The sequence below is a fragment of the Typopeltis vanoorti genome, chromosome 1 (assembly GCF_054136105.1).
Source record: "Typopeltis vanoorti isolate ZY-2024b chromosome 1, IOZ_Tvanoo_1.0, whole genome shotgun sequence".
Lineage (NCBI taxonomy): Eukaryota > Metazoa > Arthropoda > Arachnida > Uropygi > Thelyphonidae > Typopeltis > Typopeltis vanoorti.
Window position 1 is genome coordinate 176,760,853 of NC_143549.1, and position 22,521 is coordinate 176,783,373.

The window sequence follows — 22,521 nt, forward strand, 5'->3', positions numbered from 1 at the left end:
AACTGATAGCACTTTCTAGCATTCTTGTATAGCCTTTCACTAAACATATTTAAGATGCAGGATTTCCCACTGTAGGTGGCTTCAATGCAGAGGTTAGGAATAGCGAAGAGATGAGGGACCAGAATCTGTGCTGGGGTTACCAAGTAGAATTTGAATTAGGAACTAGAATATCGGGAAACTTGATTCCTGAATAGGACAGCACCTTGTCTGAGTAACCGATCATGGGAGACCAGTTTGCTGAAGGTAATTCGAAGAACTCCTACTGACTAAAGAACATGCAGTTGGACGGATTTTTCTGTCCCCTCCCTTGATAGTCACGCCATTCCCATGTCGTCTTTTCTGTGGAAGAACGAGGCTAAGATTTCTTTTGCTAATCAAACTTGTTCGCTTTGAAAAACTTCATGGCCGCCTTATCTTAGAATAAACAAAGCGGATTGGCTGAAACTGGTCGCTAGTAGATTTCCGATATTGACAACTACTGATAAATGAAGGAAAATAAAACAGATCATATTAAACTTTCGTATTTTTTATAGTGTATCAGTTTGAGAAAAGCTCTATTCACAAATTGCTGAATTGATATAATTCTTTTTGTAGTTTGCGGTGCTTCACTTATGAGTCCAGAAACCGAACTTTCACTGGATTATGAAGAAAATTTATCAAATCATGTTGACAATAAAAATGAAGTTTCGGGCACGTTCCTCGGAGACGATGTTTTCCAGTTATTGTCCTCTGCCTTCCATAATTGGATCTCTCCTGATGAACCTGAGAAGTTCAGCAATGAAGACGAAAATTCTGGTATGAATCGAAATGATACGTGTAAATATTCATAACCATTAAACTGAGACTTTTCTACACTTTCAATTAATTACTACATATTCGAGAACTAGACATTAACTAATTATAGCTTAAGCAACTTGATGGGGGAAATTTTAATATTTTTCTTTTTTAATATTTCAGGAAATGCACAACTAAAACTGGCTGATCTGCCAGTAGTGTATGATCAGTTGAAGTCGGTTCTTCCACATCATGAACTGCAACAGACCTCAGAAAGAAAAGAATCGCACAAAGAAGCACGTGAAAACGTAAATTCTGAAATTTTGGAAAACGCTACGGAACTCTTCGAAGATCCACGGTTGATAGCCGATAAATTGGAAGACATATCCCCCAGTGAAAATGACGTTAGTTCATTCATCTTTAATCCATTCGCTGATGCAAGTAGCACTTTCCAGCGCTGTAAGACACCTCAGAATGAACCCGGTCATTGCAGATATATCCAACATTGCAACTTTCCTAATGTTATCGGAAGCTTTCAGTTCTTTTTTCAGTATGTTTGCCTCATTGAATGGCGTTATATAGGTGTGTGTTGCCCAGATAATCCTGTAGAAGAAATTATAGTAAACTGGCCGAGTGAAGCGATAAATAATACATCGATAACGAATGTTGGGTCTCTTCCTTCAGAAGGTAAGATTTTTCTTTGTACGAAAGGAAACAGTGGGAGGGATGAATTTTGTTCTGACATTTGTAACTTTTGGTATAACTTGCGAGTACTTTAGAAGACTTCTTAAATACCCAATAAACGATTTGACCATGCTTTGGAGGATTACATTCAATGATTGCATTGCAGAAATATAGATGTAAAACGGCTCTTTTACACCGTGACTTTTTTTTGCATATTTCGTGTCTGAAATATGAAAATGCCCTTTTATTCTACTGCTATCAACATCCTTGACACATGAAGAGAAAATGTACAACTTGCAGTAGATGGACTTCAACAGCTTGACTGTCCTCAAACATAAGTTATCAATCTGCTTCGATGCTTTGTATTAACATGGCTTTTCATCGAACAGTAACTCGATACTTTTGCAGAGTGATTCAAAATTTTAGTTGTAAACTTCAAGGATAGCCTTCTGAATATTTACATTTCACTTCTAAACTTAGCTATTCTTATCTGTAATCTCAAAAAAAAAAAATAAATCTTAAGGTGTACGCAACGAAACAGGCGTCATAAAAATAGTCAATACTACTCAAGAAAGGTAATTAATACCACTTCAATATCATATGGATCAAAGGAGATATGAAACCTGTTCTGAAGGCGTAAATTTTTACATCACTTCGTTGATAAAAAGGCGGTAATGTCACTATTTACTAAAGTCTAACGTCGATTTTAATAACATTTGATAAAGTTAATAGTTTTTCTATATAGCTTTAGTTTTGCAAACTCCTCCGCATTGCATTTGAACTAGCCCTACTGGCGGTGAAGCGAAGTATTGTCTAGTTAAAAAAAAAAAAAAAAAAAGGCAAAACAGTACTAAATAAGTCGGTCTGATTGCGCTCCTGTGACTAGTGAGGTCCTATATGTCTCGGGTTTCATTGCTTAATTTTTATTAACGATATTATTCATGAAATTTTAACTTACAAATGAGCTTAGTGGAAAATAGTTAAGTGATAAAGAGGGAGCATTTTCATTGGTACTAAAAATAAGTTCGATTTGCTAAACAAGGTGTGTAGTAATACATAACTCCACTTGAATTTTTCATTCATTTGCAAGAACCTTTCAAAATCATGATTGCGTTTATAAATGAATGAAGTAACAATTACCAATAATTACGTTTTGTTGCAAACAGGTTTGATTATTAAACAAAGTGTTGATATGCTGGACAAAGCACTGGGGGGGGGGGGGGGGGCATCCAGATATCTAATGAGTGGCTGCTCTTATGAATTCGGTTTTGTAGGTTGTAAACCCTAGTACAAGAGAAATAAACTCGCTTTATAAAGTTAACTTGAATAAATTCTATTTTCGCAGGAACTTTTTTAAACTTAAAGGATCGCTGGAGGCCATCTAAAGGAAATCTTTTAGTGAGATTTAAACTTCCTGTGATTGAAATAAACTTCAGGAAAGTATTGCAGGATTAGGCATCTGAAATCTCCCGACACCGTCCAACTGTTAATAATTACACATCAATTTTAAATTCTTGGTAATACCCACAAAGGGCACCTTGCATTAAGGATTTTTGTTTGTTCGTTCTGGCGATTTCTCTGCATCGAAATTTCATCTGCTTTGCCTGAGACGAAGTAGACAACAATTGTAAAGATCAAAATTTGCCTTTTCTTCAATATTTACATTTTCCTAAAACACTTTATTTAGAATCCCGTTTAGGCCATGATGAACCTCTAAAGATGTTTCTCAGTTGAATGTGAACCATGAGAAACAGGGAAAGAAAGCTATGCTACGAAGCTACCAAGATTTGCTTTCTGGTTTTCATTTTGCACGAACAAATGAATTGAATAGACGAACTTATTTTCTGAGACACTTGATGCTTGGCCGCAATATGTTGCATTATATACCAGTACTTAAGCATTCGTGCATATCATGAAAAACTAGTTCTAATACCGTAATATTTGCTTTTTTGCGTTTTATTTGAAAAAAACAACAAAACACGACCTTTAATGTTTCATTTCTAGAGCCATTTTAGACTAATACTCTTCCGTGGTCTAGTGAGCTGAATCCACTCCCATCCTTAAAAGTAACTTATCAGAGAACTTTGCACACATGCTACTGCTCCATTTTTACCTGCACTGCATCACTTCTTCTCTCAAACCATTAAAATCAATAGTTTCAATATTTGTAAAATGAGGTTAGGCAAATTTCGTCGACCTTAATGACAGTCCTGATTACTACAGACTTGAAATGGATGGAAAGTTCTACACCTTCTCTAGAGAAGGTTCCAAATCATCTAATCCTTCCCACACACATGGACTAAAATGCACGATAGGTTTACATTTCGTGAGATGAACACCGGAATCTTTTCAGAATGGCATGGTCGATCAATAATTGCAGCTGAATAACTTCAAGGCCAACTGCTTGCATACGACATAAGTAGCATCATCGTTGAAAGATTAAATTGGCTAGCCAATTGATTACTTTGTCAAATTCTTCCTATCTTTTGGAGGTATTGGGGTAGTTGCAGGGGTGCCAGTGACAATGTTTTATCCTATTAACCTACTCGTAATAACTACTATACGGTATTTTGTTTTTACTCTTACGCGCTCCACGTTTTGTAGTTATGTTTTGGTGGCGTCGCAATTGTTAGGAAACGGACTCGAACCGTTTTACTACGGTTTAATTACCGTTTAAGACGGAGGCCTCTCCTATTTTAAATTCATTTGGTATTTTTGAGTAAACAGCGAAATTTCATTCGTAAAAATGTTTCTTCTGTTAGGTGCTATTTTTATGATCTGTGTGTATTATTTTTTTTTGTACGCGATGTGAAATTGTTTTAACACAAATTTCATACAAGAGTGCCACAGGTTGGAGGAGGGAAAAAAAAAAAAAACTTCGCCAAGGGTACTCGGTATTCCCAGGTGGTCACCCTCCCAAGTACTAACCAAGCTCAACGCTGTTTAACTTCGGTGATCGGACGAGAACCGGTGCGTTCAGCGCCAGATGACCCTTGACGAGCATTCGTCTCGTTTTACGGGTTTTCTACGATGCTACAGTTAAACGGACTTACTATTAGTGTACTTATATATAGAAGAGGTTAAAACTCATTATCACACTATTGCTATATATGGGATGGTTTAGAACAACTGTTTCTTTTGACTGCAAAACCTTAAATTTTTAAAGGGAAAAAAAAATTACAGGGCTTAACATTTTTTTTCCGTTTTCACTGAAATGCTGAAACTCTCATAATTTATAATAATGAACTGTTACGTGAGATTTTATTCAGGAAAATGATCCGTATTACAAATAATAAAGGAACATTAATTTTCTAGAAATCTTTATTAATAACATAATATAATAAAAAAAAAAAATCACTCCCTGTGCTATATAGCAAGAATTGCATTTGGTTTCTTTCCTTTTTAACTTCAGTCTTAGTAGTGTACGTTCTTCCGCACTTTCTACTGCATTAATTTATTCATGCTTCGACTATTTGATGGTGTATGTCTCTTCGAGTCAGCAGAATCACTGACTTCTGTCGTTTAAAAAAAAAAAAAATTGCGCTGTTTTACCCATATCGGTAAATAAACACAATAACGTTGACGTCTTCACGTCCTCACAGACATAGCTTTGTTAGTTCCCATTCACTTTTTTTCTCAGAAACTACATCTAATGCAAGTTATAAATGTCGATGCATTAAAGGGAGGACCCCACCAGCTTTTGCGGAACCCTAGATTCAACAGGCTCGATGGCCTTTCACGGTCAAGTAACTTACTTGCTTTTTACGAACCCGACACCCCTTATGATAGGGCGGTTAATCTTATTTGCATTGTGTGCTACGGCTGAAAAGTGCGTGTGTTCTATTTTGCCTGCTTTGTTGAATGAAACCCAAATTTCCGAGAGGAAATATCCCCACCCCACTTACTGAAAAGTCAATAAGTTCTTTGCAATCAAAGGTGAATTAGCGGGTCTTATCCGGTGGTGGCAATTTTTTCCTCCGGGGAACTTGGTTTTTCACACTACAAAGAAGGCATCACCAGAAGAATACACCCAGTCTTCAAATTTTAACATTGCGGGAGCTAATATTTTTGATTAATGTTTAAACAGTAATAAACGATGCATCTAGAATTATCTAAGATGCCCAGCGTGGCCATCTTGAATATGTTGCATTTTAAACACGTTTCCTAATTTTAGATAGTTAGGAAGAGATATTATGAAGAAAGGCAGTTGGGCCGATGAATGACAAGAAGGCTGACCTCGAGCATTTTAATGGCATAGTGCATGCAGAACAAAGCTGAAATCGTCTGTTTAAATTGGTCTCGCATCTAGCAAAATTCCATGATTTCCTTAAACCAGCTTTCTCGCTTCCCATTAAAATGGGGCGAGATGATTAATTCGTAAATCTAATCAAAGCAAATTTTGCATTAAGATTTCTGTAGTTAAAACTGTTAAGTCCTGACACATGCGCTGATTTATTATAAATTTTGCGAAGGGGTGTTTAATTTTAAAAGAAATGAATTTAGGGCTCACGTGGCTAAAATTTTAACCTCACCTTTGAATCATGACAATGACGGGGAAAGACCCTGACATATGAAGAGATTATGACTCAATTGTATAGGACCTTGATCAGGCCACATACGTAATGTAAAAAGTTACCCTGCTGAAAGGCTGCTAATCAAAGAACTTTCATTAGCGCTGTACTCGTATATTAGACTAAGAATAATTTCCAGTAGGTTTTTAATTCTTTTTTTTTTTTCAAAGTATCTTCTTTAAAAAAACTTCAGAATGACACTTGAATAGCATGTTGTTGTATGTCATCGAATATGATCTTGACTAAGAAGATACCTTTTCGAAATCCAGTGGATTTGCTGTTACTGATCTGCTTGTCTCGTAAGCTCACAACCGTAATTGAGTATATGACTGAAAACTTGCATATTCAACTTAGCTGGAAACTACAAGAATTTTTGTTAATGTGATTCCTAGTAAATCGATCTATGAATCTTATTTACTGAACTATGTATACATTTCTTTTAGCAGGAACTTTATTTAATGAACCTTGTAAAGACATCGAAATTTAAATTTTCAAGTCATTGTCACAAAGGAAATAAACTCCTCCAGCTGTATAGCAAGTTTATAAAATCAGTTCTATTAATGTACAAAGTTCATGCATGTAGAAGGATGCCCACTTGTTTAAATGTTCTGAAAATTAAGTCAGTTATCACACTGTTAAAGAACACTAGAGAATTCATTTATTTGGAATACTAGTGTATCTGCTAATAATTAAGGGGATACAAATCCCTTGTTGTTCAACTGCCAGTAAGCAAAACTCTAAGATCGAGAACTACGAATTTCATATATACCGAAAAACTATCGGCGAATCCAAGTGTAAATGACCACTTTGTAGTACAACACCAAGGCAACTCGAAGCAAAAAGTGGAGCAAGCTCCCTCACTATCCTTGATATTTTCTCATAATGTAAAAACACAGCCCCTAGGGGATGTAATACTGTATTATCTCGATCTTAGAGTTTTGCTTACTGGCAGTTGAACAACAAGGGATTTGTATCCCCTTAATTATTATTAAGGATGCCAGAAAAATAGCCGTTTGGCTTTCAATTTAGTGTATCTGTTTTCCTCCAGCAAGCTGTGGATTCGAATTTGTGATTGTCCTTAGGAGAGAGATGATTTTCATCGACTGGTGTGAGATCATTGCTAATTGAAAGTTTGTGGCGGCTTGACAACATTCTGTATTTGGTCTCTAATGTAGAGTTTCCAGACTGTAAAATAAATCATATGAAATTAACAGTTTATTATCATTCCCATCACGTATACAAGATATTTATATTATACAATTCAATGTACACTATTATACAATACAAATCAAGTATTATCATTTTCTGTTGGTAATTACACTTATTATTGGCTATTTTTTGTTATTAATGTTATATATATATATATATATATATATATATATATATATATATATATATATATATATATATATATATACACACATACACACACACACACACACACACACACACACATATTTCGGATAGTTTCATACTTTATAATAAATTACTGATTTTAGTGATAAATACACAAACTAACTTTATGTGTAACCAAGGGCCGTAGCCATACTTGTTACTAGAAAATTACCGTATATTATCGCGTATAATGCGAAAAATTTATGGTAAAAAAATGCTACTTAAAGTTAGGAGTTCGCATTATATGCGGATCCTAAAAAATATAACGTCTTATTAGACTTGCACACACAATATATACTACCTAATGCCTATGCAACCAAATCTACTTGACCCACTTGCATTCGGCGACCGAGCGCGCATCGTATCTGCGCATAAATGTGCGCTCGGTCGCCGAATGATAAGAGCACAGTGAGATAGAGCACTGTTAGGTATATCGGTTTAACCAGAGTTCATTTTAAATATTATTCGTTAAACAAACCTAGCCTGAAAATGAGCCAACAGAAATATAAGCGTTCATCTTTTGAAGCAAGATTTAAATTGTGTGTCGTGCAGTTTGCAGAAGAACATAATAACAGTGTTGCTATGAGAGAATTTGGTGTAGCAGAGTAATATTAGACTTTGGCGTAAGCAAAAAGACAGTCTTGAAAAAATCCCCAAAACGAAACATTCCCGTCGTGGAGATGTAGCATCCTTTCCAGAACTCGAAGAAGAGCTAAATGAATGGATTTTGACGCAACGACAAGATGGCATTATAGTAACAAGAAATACAATTCGTTTTCGAACTCTACAACTCAAGAATGGTAAATTCAAGGACACACCAGGTATTTCATCTTTTCTTGCTTCGCCTGGGTGGTGCAACAGATTTATGGAACACAAGGCATTAACATTACGACACCAAACAAATTGCGCAGAAGTTACCAAAGCAGCTAGAAGAAAAAGTTCAGTCCTTCCTTAAATTTATCATAAAATTACGGAAGTGTCACGGATATGAACTTTCCCAAATTGGTAATATGGATGAGACGCCCATGTACTTTGATATGCCTGGGAATCGAACAGTAAACTCAGTTGGTGAAAAGGGTGTCTTCATAAAAACAACGGGACATGAAAAAACGCATTTTGCCATTGTTCTAGCATGCATGGCCCACAGTGATATTTAAAAGGAAGAAAATTCCGAAGCATATGAAATTTCCACCAGGTGTAATTGTTCGCGCCAATCAGAAAGGTTGGATGGAGGAAGGTGTACATTTGTGGCTGGATCAAGTATGGAACATACGTCCAGGTAGCTTGTTACGTCAACAAAGCATGCTAGTCTGGGATATGTTCCGGGCGCATTTAACGGAGACAAGCAAAGGGAAAGCACGTGAGCTACGTACAGACCTAGCAGTCATACCGGGTGGTCTAACTCCCGTTTTGCAGCCGCTTGATGTCAGCTTGAATAAACCGTTTAAAGATCACTTACGTGAAAAATGGAGAGAATGGATGTCATCTGGTTTGGTGAAGATGACAAAGGGTGGGAATTTTCAGAAGCCTGAGATCACCCTAGTCACCAGCTGGGTTAAAGAAGCATGGGATTCGATACCATCTGAAATGATTCAACTCTCATTTCTTAAATGTGGAGTAAGTAATTCAATGGATGGATCCGAAGATCACGTCATATACGAAAGCGAGGATGACGCACAACAAAATGGAGAGCATGAAGACGATGACAACTGCTACACTGATGGCGCAATCCCTACAGATGAATTTATAAATGAAATGTTTGACTCAAAAGATGAAGAATTTAAAGGATTTTGTTTTAAAATAAATATTTCTTTCGTTAATTCGTATTGTATTATTTATAATGTTATGGAACAAGATTAACAGATCGCATTATACGTGGACATGGCATTTTAGGGCAAGTTTTCAAACGAAATTTCTAGATTTCGTTTGAAAACTTGCTTTCAAACGAAATGTATAATGCGAAATGTCAAACGAAACGTATAATGCGATTCACGTTTTCGTTTGAAAACGTGGATCGCATTATACGCGATAATATACGGTAAATTAGTTCGAAACAGTCACTGCGAGTCCAGTGACAGTATCTATGAGGGCTCACCTTACACGGTTTGATTTGATGTACATGTTAATATTAGTCTCCTAAGTGAATGAACTGCTTAGTATATTGGTACCTTAATTGGATATGATGCGAGTTATGATCCCTTATACTATACGTTTAAAGTAATTGTCAACATTGTTTAGTCCCATGAGGTAGTCTCTCAATCTTTTTCTAAATGCATAAGCTGAGGTTATAGATTTTATTTTATTTGGGAGTTTATTCTAGCTGCTTGTCGCCAGGTATTCGAAGGATTTATGAAAAATTTCTGTTTGCCTTGGGTATACCAGCATGTTCCGGCCGCATCGTAATCCATAGTCTACATTATATACCAAGAAACTTTCAGCATTCCTTTTTACGTATAATAGACCATCATAGAGAGAGAGATTCTGTAATGGTAGAATATTATGCATGAAAAACAGATCGTTGGTTTGAATGTGCGAAGTCAGTAGTGGTCATGGCTCTAATTATTCTGTTTTGTGTATTCTTATTAATGGAAGCAGATTGTTGTAATAATCTCCACCCCAACAGGTGATGCCATATTGCAGTGAGGAATTTACCTAGGAATAGTACAAGCATCTTAAGAATGCTGCATTTAAAAATTTTTTTTAACGTAATATATTCTATTAATTATGAACCTAACTTATTTGTTAAGAAAGTAGTGTGGGAGTTCCACTTCAAATTGCTATCGATATGAAAGCCCAAATACTAGACTGATTTTTTTTTTTTTAAATTAAGCTACAGTTACAATTTAGGATGTCACTACATTTCCTTTTCATGCTATTTTATGGTTATATCGTGGTCTAGTTTATACGTGAAGTACATGTATCTCGTTTTATCGGTATTAATGTTAAGTCCATTATCATTTACTTGGTTTTAACATATCACTATTAATCCGATTTTTTAGATCTTCAAGGGTTGTTTTGGTGTAATTTAATGTCGTTGTCGGCGAAGGATATCATCTTGCCAAAAAGTTTGTATTTACATAAATCATTAATATATATTAAAAATAGGATGGGTCAGACCCTTGCAGGACTCCGTATTTTATTATTTTTGTTGCGCTATTGAATGTGCCGTAGCTGGTATATTGTTTTCTATTATTATTCAGATAGGATCTGAACCAGTCATTAGTAATTCCTCTGACGCCGTATTTGGACATTTGCAGTAGCAATAGGTCATGAACACAGTCGAACACCTTAGATATATCAAGAAAAACGGCTGTTCTGTGCATTCCTTGATTTATTCCGCTACAGACCGTTTTATGAAACTCCAATAGCGCTTTTTCGGTATTGTATCCAGATCTAAACCGATATTGATTAATTGCGTAAAAGGATATAGTATTTAAATAGCTATTTAAGCGTTTTTTTTTTTATTAGAATTTCAATAATCTTTTGAGATTGTGGATAGTATAGATATTGGTCTGTAATTTTTGATTTCATTTCTGTTACCTCCTTTATATAGAGGTACAACTGAAGCAGTCTTTAAGTGGTCTATAAACTTACCGTGTTCAAAGGATTTATTAATGAAATTAATAAATATTAATTAATGGAATTCTTAATCCATGGAAGGTGACTCATGTACTCTGTCCTTTCTGCAGGGTCGAAATCACAACTACTATAGTTTGTAAAGTAGTTCATTTTGTTAAGTACATCGGTGATGTCATTGCCCTCTGGGAATTCGTGTGTTTTGTACTTTGAATAATTTCCAGTAGTTTTTTTAACCCTTTTTTTTCCACAGTACCTTCTTCAAAAAAACTGTAGAATGAAAATTGAATAGCATGTTGTATGTCATCGAATATGATCTTGACTAAGAAGATACCTTTTTCAAAATCCACTGGATTTGAAAAGGCATCTTCTAAATTAAAAATATATATATTAGCAACACTAACTTACTAATATAGATTTACAAAAAAAAAAAAAAAAATCTAAAACGATGTTTAAAATTTTAATACTGAATTCTAACGCAACGCCCAAGATATTTTGTGCGATGTGTTTTTAAGTTTTTCAGATATTACACATAAAAGTATAAGTTAGAAGAAAATAAACCTTAAACATTGTTTTCATTTACAACGAATCTCTGAAATAAAATGGATTATTTAAACGTACCAAGAAAAGCCGAAGAAGAAAAAAAAGTAACTGTTATGAAGCCCTTAGTTAGAAAATCCATGTAGAGGGAGCGAAAATCATTTCCGTTGTTTGATGCTTTTTTGGGTGTGTTGGTATAAATTGAGTTGCCTGTGCGTGATCTTCTACGCTTAATTATGCCAAACATTCTATTAGGTTATAGGCTCACTTTTCGGACAACTATGGTTGAGCATAATTTATGCATTCTGATTGCTTAATTTCTTTCGGGTTCATGACGATTAGAACTGAGACACTAGATCTCCCGTATGTGAAGTCTCCGAAATATTCTTGTGTACGTCCTTCTCCTCTTTGGATTTTAAATTTCTCCGTAAAATGAATATATTACAATGACTCCTACGGTGGTAAGCACCGGAATATTTTGATCTGCTGTTTTTCACTGGCCGAAGCAGGGCTTGTAGTGCAGATGTGAATGCAAGTTTCAAGAATTACAAAATCAGCTGCATGGAGGAGGAAGGGGGACAGTATTCTTTCGTTTTCACTATTACCAGTTTAATGGAGTTTGCGTGAATGAAGTAAGTTTTTTCGATCATAATTCTTAAATGTAATAGCAAAAAATCGGAGAGTATTTGGTTAATTCATTGTTTAATGAAAGAGCAGTCCGAGGCTCCTAAAGTTGGTATGATCCCTAGCTTTTGAGGCCGATGATGGTGGGAACAAAGTTTTCAATATGCTGGTGTGGGTTTAGATTTTGTTTATTGTAATTTTTTAGCATTTCCTAACACAGAAACTGATAGCCAATAAAGGAAGCTAACTGTTATTCTCCTACTCCGCTGTAAACTTCAATTTTGGGTATTGAGAGAGACTTTCTTGCATCTCTTCGAGTCTTGGTAATGGATACTCGTTATTATAGATCTTTCTTTCTTTAAATTATTTCCATGTAAATATTGACAAGAGTAGTTTCCCATTGCAATAACGAAGTAATATGCTTTAGGAGTGAAAACCTTTGCTAGAGACGGTATCTTTCAGTGACACTTACGGAAACAATGTTTGAATTTCGGACACCATACATACGAAGAATGGGCGGATGAAGAGATACTACTGTTGGTCTCATTTTTCTTGTGAATTTCTGTATTATCTTGAGTAGATTTGCACGAGTATGGTGCAAAATCATTTCGTGTTTGAAATAAGCGTCTAAATAAGGTAACTGCATTAGTGCACTGTTTGATCAATATCAACTATCACTCCTACAATTCCTTCATCTCCCCAGGAGGTAACCAGTTGCCAAGGGGCCAGTGACAGACTATATTACCCGTTATCGAAATTGTGATATTAAAATAAGCACGTAACTGATCTGACGGATTTGTAGAAATAAAAACGATAAACCCATTGTTTTCACTGAAGTCCTTTTCCATTAGAAAAATGAAATGTCCTGGTTACTTGGCTGATTATACTTCCTTTCATATAAGGCGTTATTTCATAGTTTTGACACATGCTAGAGAAAGATTTTTCCCGTGATTCTATCAAAAATAAAGTTTTCATTCAAGTCCTTTATTTTTAGCAGGGTGTGGAGTGAAGACTGAAACTCGTCTCATTGGTGGGAAAGAAGCCAATCCAAAATCATGGAAATGGATGGTAAGGCTTTTTCTGTTCAGTCTTGAAAACAAATCCAAACTAACCTCTTAGGCAGATCAATGATCTAATTGCATAAATATTTATTTCAATGCTTATTTAGGTCTAGGTATCTTCGCTGCGTAACCAAATCTTTATATAAAAGCTATTCCGTAATATTACTTTCTTGAATCCGCCTTCCTGAAACGAGATGTGTTGAACTTAAAAGAACATTATCTAAACATAGATTAGAATATGCCCCCCCCCCGCACAAAAAAAAAGTAAATCCGAAGGATAATTTTCAAGCACACTTGGTCTCATCCACCAATTAGATCAAAACTATGGCGATATTTGATTATAATATACCAAATTAAGAAAAACTACGTTGTCCGACAAGTAGATATGTTAAGAATTTCATTCCAATTTTAATGGAAGCAAATCAGGTCAATATCGAGTAGCACAATTGATAAAAATAACATTAAACGAGCAATTGGTCCACACACACACACACCCTACGAGTACAATATTTCTTGCATTTTACAAATGCTGTTATGTGTTTCAGGCTGCTATTTTGCATAGAAAGAGGTTTTTCTGTGGCGGATCCTTGATAAATGATTGGTATGTCCTTACAGCCGCACATTGCACTTTCAGGTAAGGATTTTAACTCTTGTTTGTTTGAGAATTATTGATTGAAATAGAAGCGGGTCGATTGAGAAATGATCACTGAAATTCGATTTTATTAGATTTAACACATTTCAAATTTTTTAATGTATTAATTTTGAATTATTTTCATTTCAACTGTCTTTCTGCCTGTTTACTTAGATAGGCAATTTGTACCAATGACCATCGATTGGCACGAATTCCGTTTGCGAAGATCATTAAGAGATTTTCAATTGAAGGTCAAATTAACCAATCTCATATGGAAGAAGAAAGGGTTTCGTCTCGCAAAATGGGCCGTTTGTATGCACAGTTATGACATAATAAACCGGTCTCTATGCCTCGGTTGTTTTTGTTTTGGCTGTAATCAAATTAAAAAAAAAAAAAAACTTCCCTCTACTGGCTGATATATCTTTTTGATTTCCGAAGTTCTCAGTTCGTTTCCGTTATTTTTAATAAGTATCCGTACGGCAGACATAAGCAATATTATGCTGTCTGTCATTCCTCTCCAATAACTATGGAGAGGAGGGAGATAATTTATTTTTTGTGAAATGCCATACAAATAAACTAAGTCATTGATTTAATGAATCGGAATGAATATAACTGAAAAATCAAAATTCAACATATTGTTTTTTTTCCCCTTTTCAGAATTCCAAACAATGAAATCACAGTACGTCTAGGCGAATATGACTTCAGAAATGTGACAATGGAAGATGCGTTGGACATTCCAGTATCAGTGATAAAACGACATGGCCAATACAGCAGAATTACACTGCGTAACGATATAGCTTTGCTAAAACTTTCTCGTCCTGTTCACGCATTTCCAGTACTTACTAAAATATGTCTTCCTGATCTTAAAAACATCTCCAACAGAATAGCTACGCTAGTCGGTTGGGGTAACATTGCATATGGTAAGTTATATTATTGTTAATGAGGTGTCATTGTATATGTAATACAGTATACTTGAAGTACAGTAGTTACCAACTAAAATCTTCAACTGAGGGTTGAACCTAATGAGAAATTCTCGAGGGTTACATGTATTTGGGAAGTGCTCTGTAAGAAATCCTTGATAGAGAAACGTAGCATACTCGAAGAATTAGCATAATCGACGAAATATAGAAACTTATCGGACAATTCTGTAATATTTTCCAAACCTTAGAATCCCCTAACAAAAACGCTTGAGGGGGGGGGGATAATTTCCGCCGTAGTATGTGTAATGAAGGAATTAGGCAGTACTTGATCATACAATACAGATAGTTTTTATAAACTCATTTATCTGCAGTTTCTAAAATTGCACTAGAAACAGCTTCATTTTAAGGTTAACTGTTTATATACCGAGAGGAAGAAAATATCAAATACTTGTATTAGCAATTAAGCACAAAAACCGAAAATTCGGTGGAGTTTTCTTTTTCCTTTTATACCAAGATCTTAATTTAGTGTTTTCATTTAACCACCATAAAAGAAAAGTGCGACTTCCTGATATGATTTTTATTTTGTCACAGTTAAAAACCATTTAATTTCTAATCTGCATCTAAATGACTTAACTTTTGCAGTTATTCAAATTTGTGTAAGATTTCTGTGGTCTTCAACAAACAGCTGCATGTTTGTTGCGGACTTAAAATATTTTCAATGTTTATTGATAACAATAGATGCATTACCCTCTCCAGGAGGACCTGTTAGTCAAGTTCTCATGGAAGTTTCATTTCCAATTCTGAGCAACGAAGAATGTGAAAGGCTTCTGGGAAGTAGAATACCAGAAACATCAGTTTGTGCTGGCGCAACAGATGTAGGAGCTTGTAATGTAAGTATAAGCAATACGATAACGTACTTTTTTTTTTTTTTTAAAAAGATCTACATATATTAGATGATAAACTGAATTTCTGTATCATTCAAATTAATAACGAAATAAAATTCATTTTTATGATTGTTTATAACACCTTAGTTATTGAAATCCGGTTGCCAATGCCTTGCGAAGATTCCAGAAGTATTCTTCTGGATAATTTTTCGTTATCAATTCCATCCACGAAATGTAATCCTGTACCTACTGTGGGTGAGCTCGGTATTAGATAATCTACAGATCACCATTGAACTTAAAGCCATTTCTGGCTTCCAATTAGAAAGTGATTGGTCTTTCGCGTGACAATGAAATTAATCTGCCACTTGCATTCACAAACACCCATGTCCTTAGCGGAATTCAAACCCACGACATTGACTGGAGATCGGAAGCGTTATCCATTCGTCTAACCAGAATGTCATTTAATCTGTCTCTTGTGATGATAAAGCTACCTTGAATGAAAATCGTTTGGTTCAAAACTAATTCCATGAACGATGGATCGGATTTTTTGTGGAGGTGAAAGGGGGGGGGGGATCTTTACTTTGTACGACCTTTTATCAGCAAATAATTTATTTGCTCACTGTCAGATAATGAGCAAAAAATCTGACAATGAGTCAAATTTATCAGCAAAAAAGTGCTTTTTGCTGATAAATTTTAAAGAAGTCCTGATATTGTATGCATTAACAAATTAATATCTCACTTCATTTAGGGTCTTTTTTTTTTTTTTGCTTGAAGTTAAAAGATGAAACTATTTAAATGAACGAGATTAATCAAATTTTGCTGCCACTGTCTCATGCTGACAGATTTTGGCAGCGCTTACATCATCAGGTGGCAAATTTATTTTGCACGTTTTTCTAATCATAATAGTTGACTTGTCCTTACAAATGTACTCTTAGTTCAGAATACAAAGGTTTGTGCTACTTTTCATCGTAGCGCTTAGAGAAGACATAACTTGTTTCATGTGTGCATTTCTAAAATGTGTTGCGATGGCATAATTCTGTAGGAAAAAAACAGCTACACCGCTGTTTTGCTGCCAATTTTTTCAGTCTTATTTGAACATATCAGTCGATTCAAAAACGCCATTTCCAAGAATAGCATAATGTCAGCATGCACAAAACAATAGAAATAAAAGTGTGCTAATGGGCGGCGCATAGCTGCTTAACTGAGATTAAACTACAGTATTTGAGTCATTTTAGTTTGGTTAGCTTTCTTCTGGAATTCAACCTTCATGTCGGATTCCATAGCCAGTTGTTCCTCTAAGCTGCGCGGGAACTCGGCTGTCACACTAATAAAGTGCTTTTGTTATCGTATTAACGCAGCACTAGATCAGTAGTGTGATCTTAAGTTCTCCGGCAAGATATCAGTGTACATTACAAAAATTCGTGCAAGACGATTACGTTAGCATTAAGAAACTTTAAGCTTCAGGAAGTTATAAATTATCTTGGCTAAATGAATTGGTTGAATCTGATTTGTGTATTATATGAACAAGTATGTTATGCACTTTTTGAAAATCGCGGCTAGCCCATCTGCTAAGACATTTGTGCATCTGCTTCCTTGGCTTAGAGCAGTGGTTCTTAACCGGTGTTCCACGAACTTGTTACAAGTGTTCCGCCGGTGAACGATGTCACATGACACAGTTCTGAGTGTAATTGGCAACTAAAGAGTGCTATGCGCGTTGACTTCTAAACCAACAGAATATCGTTATAGGTCAATGGTAGGCTGTAATTAAAGAATTTGTTACCCCTTGCAAAGAAAATAAATCCAAATATTATATCTACCGGTGGCGCACCCACAGGGGGCTAAGGGACCTGCCCCCCCCCAAAAGAAAAAGGGGAAAAAAACACTAGACAATTTTCCAAAAATCTTTTCCTAATTAAAATTAGTTTTTTTTATTTATGTTCTGTCGTGTCTTCTATTTCTATACCACTTAAGAATTAGAGATCATTTGCAGATGCTCAGTCGTATGCGATGCGTAGTTTCTCAAATCGTGTACTCAACTCGGCCCGCCCTTCAAGATTAAATCCTGACTGCGCTATTGATACCTACGCACTATTTTTTTGCACAGAGAATCCCTAGTTTCAAAAATATTACCGGCAATATTAAAGCCTGTATTAGACCAAGTGGTAAATATGGTAAATTACATAAAGTCAAGAACTTCAAAAGCACGTCTTTTTTAAAAAAAAAAAAAAAAAAAACTGTGCATATCTATGGAAACCAAGTACAATCTTTGCTTTTGCACACTTTGCTTTTTTTCATAATGGAGGTACAGATGCTTTTGTAAAATGCCTTCAAAATGATATTTGGTGTGCTAAAATGGCATATTTAACCGATTTTTTTTTTAATTAAATAGCGTTAATACAAGTATCCAAAGGGAAAATGAAAATATTTTGACATCCACTGACAAACCGTCAGATTTTCAGAAAATAGTATATATTTGGAAAAACCGCATATCCGAAAAAAAATACAGTGGATATGTTTCCTTCGATCCATAATAAAAATGTTGAGGGAATTATTTACGTTATAACAGAACATTTAACAATATTGGAAGAAAAGATTTCAAGTTACTTTCCTTCCTTAAATACATACAATTATGACTGGATACGAAATCCCTTTGGCCCAGTTAATATATCGAGTTGTGAATTTTCGTTACAAGAAGAACAATTCGTTACCTTCTCAACGGATCGTACTCTAAAAATCAAATTCTCTGAAATAACTCTTGAGGAATTTTGGATTTTTGTCCAATCCGAACACCCAACTCGCTCCACAAGGGCACTGAAAATTTTGTTAGTTTTCAACATCACATTTGTGAGAGCTCGGTTTCTCAATATTAACCAGTATAAAAACTAAAAAGCATGAGTCTTACACACATCATATACACAAAGAGATGAGGATAGCTATATCGCATATTAGACCGGATATTGCTGAAATCTGCAAAAGCCGACAAGCTCAAGTATCGCTTTAAAATAAGTTCCATTTTTATAAAAGGCAACTCCATGCATATTTTTATTATTAGTTTTATGGCCCTATTGCTTTTGGTGTTCCCCAAATTTTTCTTATCAAAAGTGTTCCGCGACTTCGAAAATGTTAAGAATCACCGGCTTACAGAAAACATTGCCTACAGCACGGGCCGTTTATCATTAGACAATCGCCTAGGGGCGTTTAGCTTCGGGGAGGCAGATTTTGCTGCATAGTTTGGGGGAAAAGTATATAGAGAGACGGAGACAATGTATAGGGTCGCCTAAATTTTCTTTGCCTAGGGGCATCAGATACTCTCGCACCGGCCATGCCTACAGCAACATTGAATCCCCACCTTCAAGGACTTCTCCGGTGGTCATGATGTGAGGCTATATTTCTTCATCGGCCAACATAGTTGGCCGATGAAGAAATATAGCCTCACATCACGATATCTTCTTGGAAAATATCACAATCGCGTTCATTTTGTTATGGATACAATGAAATCCTATGAAAAATTCATCTGGGGCCAGTTTCTTCCAATACACACTGGCTTATATTAAATTCGATGTGTTAGGTGTCAGCTGTTTCCAACATTATTATTATTATCACGGGCAACTACAAGGAGTCTTTAAACATATCGAGGGAGGCCCTAAACTTCATGTCAAGAACAACTATTCAACATTCACACAGTATCTATCATACTTTGCCTTCTACTCATTTACCACTCTCCAAGTAAAAAAAACCTATATCTAACACCCTTGCTAACCACACTCTTGCTCAGTTTCCATGGATGGCCCCTAGTCTTCCCACCATCAGTCCTGTTCTCAAAAATATCCTCTGAATTAATCTTATAGAAACCCTTCAGTAATTTGAATGTCTCAATCATATCACCCCTTTTCCGCCTATAAATCAACTTCTGCAACCGACAAATCTTCAACCTGTTCTCATAAGGTTCATTCCATAGACCCGCTATCATCTTGGTCACTCGCCTCTAGATCCTCTCCTCCCCATCGAGAAGAAACCCTGGCGCCCAAATGTGGGCATAGTAGTCAAGATGGGGTCTTATCTCTGCTCGTCAAAATATTCTTCAGTAACCAAGTGATTTGATGAGCTGATTTAGCCACTTTTGCAATGTGCCCCCTAAACTTCGACTCCCTATCAACCAAATCCCTGGCCTTGTCAATCTCCTGGAGTACAGTTCTACCAATGTGACATACTGCTGCTAATCTTTTCACCCCAAAATGCATAACCTTACATTTTGCCACATTAAATTGACATTCATTCTCCTTAGCCCAGTCCTCCAATCTATCCAAATCATCCTGCAAAATGTTGACATCATGTGCATTCACTATTGCTCTACCCAACTTTGCATCATCAGCAAACAAATGAACAGTTCCTCTCAGATCCTTTCCTATATTGTTAATGAACAAATTAAATAGTATTGGTCTAAGAACAGAACCCTGCAGCATACCACTAGTCGCAGGCTGTCTTTTGGACTCTACTGATGAAAAAACTACTCTCTAGCTTTCTATCAACCACCCTCCTATCCATTTTACCAACCCTATATCCATCCCCATATATTGCAGTTTACGTATTAGAATTCCATGTGGTATTCTGTCAAAGGCCTTAGTTAAAAAAACGTGAGCAAGTTACTGAGGCATGATCTACCCTTCACAAAACCATGTTGTTCCCCATACTGTATCTCATTTTCATCTATCCAATCCTGTATTTTTCTCTAGACTAATTTCTCCAAGACCTTGACAACGACTCCTGATACGCTGATCGCTCGGTAATTTGCAACAGCAGTCTTGGCACCTCCTTTCTGCAGTGGAACTATTTTCCTCTCCCTTGGGATTAACCCAGACCCGAGACTCAAATTAAGCAAAATGGTCAAGGGCACTAACGATACTTTAGCCGCTTCATGTACGACCCGAGTTGGCATACATACCATCTAATCCCACAGATGTATTCATATTAAGGTTTTGTAATAGGCTATTCACCTTCACTTCGTTCACCACAATTCCCGTATAAGCTATTGGTTCCTTCATTGCTGCAATATTACCACCTGGGTAATATTGCAGGAATATTACCCAGGTGGTAATATTACTGAGCAAGCGCTCTTGCAAAGTGCTTGCTCAGTAATTCCACTATATCAACTGATTCAGTTACCTCCCTACCATCGGCATTCCTTAAAATCATTGTGCCGTATACATTTTTTTCCTTTTACTTGCAACATATCGAAAAAAACTGTTTGGGATTCTATTTAGCTTGCATGGCTAATTCCCTTTCATAATCCGCTTTTGCTTTTCTTACCACACTCGTTACCCTTCTGCTCTGCGCTTTATGCCGTTCGTGTACCTGCAGGTCACCTTTCTCCTTAAATTCCTTCCACAGATGTTTCTTTTTTTTGCAGCTCAAGCTTAATAGTTGTCTGCATTGAATTCGTGAATCTACTGCTATCCCAAAAACGATTTTGGGAAATCGGGTTTTCTAGTCTTTTAAAAAAAAATCGTTAGAAAATGCGAATATAAGTAGTATCGGTCATTGAACTGCATTTTAGACTTATTTCATTAGTAATGAACAAACTTAGAGGTCGAAATATTCAACACACCCTTCCGCTATAGATGTGAACTTTTAATAATCATTTCTACTTCGATATTAACAGTTGATCTCATTCTGTATTATATGTGTTAATATGTATTAAATCAATTTCACAGGGTGACTCCGGTGGTCCTCTCATGGTGCTCGATAATAACAGGTGGATTGTTGTAGGCTTAGTTTCTTGGGGTCGCATTGGCTGCAACACCAGATATCCAGTAGTTTTTACTAGAGTGTCTTCCTACCTGGAGTGGATAAATCTCCATGCAGTTTAAAACTGCACTTGTAGTACAGTCCTTTTTTAGACTAAAAAATATTCAATGGCAGTCCTTTAAAAAAGGGGTATTTTACATTTTATCTTATTTTATATTTCATCTTTTTTTAATAAAAATGTTAAACCAATTTTATTCCTAAGCCTGTAATTTTTTTTTCCGTGAAAAAAAAAATTGTACAAATAAAGGTTGTAACCTGTCTGCTTTGTCTCATTATTGTCCACTGATTCGATTAGTGAGGATCTAATTGCGAATTAAGACTCCATAGCGCAGCCCTTAACGACAGTGCATTAGATTGATAATATCGAAAACATTTTCTTTTAAAATATCGAAGCCTAAGGACCAAGCCCTTGAAGTGCTTTGCGGTTGTAACACACTTTAAGTCTTAAATCCCCAATAAAATAAAATTTCAAGACTAAGGTAAAATATTGAATTTGTTCATCGCCACTGGCGTGTGTGTGTGTGTGTGTGTGTGTGTGTGTGTGTATGTATATATGTATGTGTGTGTGTACACACACACACAGCTGTGTATATCTTGTTTTAAAATTTACACATTAGTTCCTTCTCAGTTAACCATAGAGAAACAGTGAAGTCGTCTACTAGAACATTTTCAACATAAGTGAAAATATTCGACAAGAAGAAACTGACAAAGGAGCCTACATCCATTAAATAAAAATATTACTGACGCTGTCCGCACTAGGTAAGATCCATCTAAATGATCTTACGGGTCAGAAACTTTAAATACGAATATTAAGTGATGTGCGGAAGTTTCAAGATGGAATATTATATTGGCGCACCCAGGGAGGGGGCCAAGGGACCTTTGTCCCCAAAAAAGAAAAAGGGAAAAAACACTAGAAAAATTTCCGATATTCGTTTCCTAATTAAAATTCTTTTTTTTTTTTGTCATTTCTTCTATTTCTATGCTACTTATGAATTAGGGGTCACATAAGATGGGAATACCCTCTGGCTCTCGGGAATCACGGCCGCTGTGAACGGA

General features: G+C 35.8%; 1 protein-coding gene and 1 pseudogene across 1 annotated transcript; one reads left to right on the forward strand and one right to left on the reverse strand.

The window, feature by feature from the left end:
- Positions 1-221: 221 nt before the first annotated feature.
- LOC150110661 (venom serine protease Bi-VSP-like) lies at positions 222-21,527 on the forward strand. Its single transcript, XM_090404276.1, has 8 exons — positions 222-243; positions 595-795; positions 958-1,461; positions 13,159-13,232; positions 13,771-13,859; positions 14,514-14,776; positions 15,533-15,666; positions 21,372-21,527. Exons 1-8 carry the CDS (start codon positions 222-224, stop codon positions 21,525-21,527), a joined length of 1,443 nt encoding a protein of 480 aa, XP_090260402.1.
- On the reverse strand, positions 4,338-4,456 carry LOC150110662 (5S ribosomal RNA; annotated as a pseudogene).
- Positions 21,528-22,521: the final 994 nt, after the last annotated feature.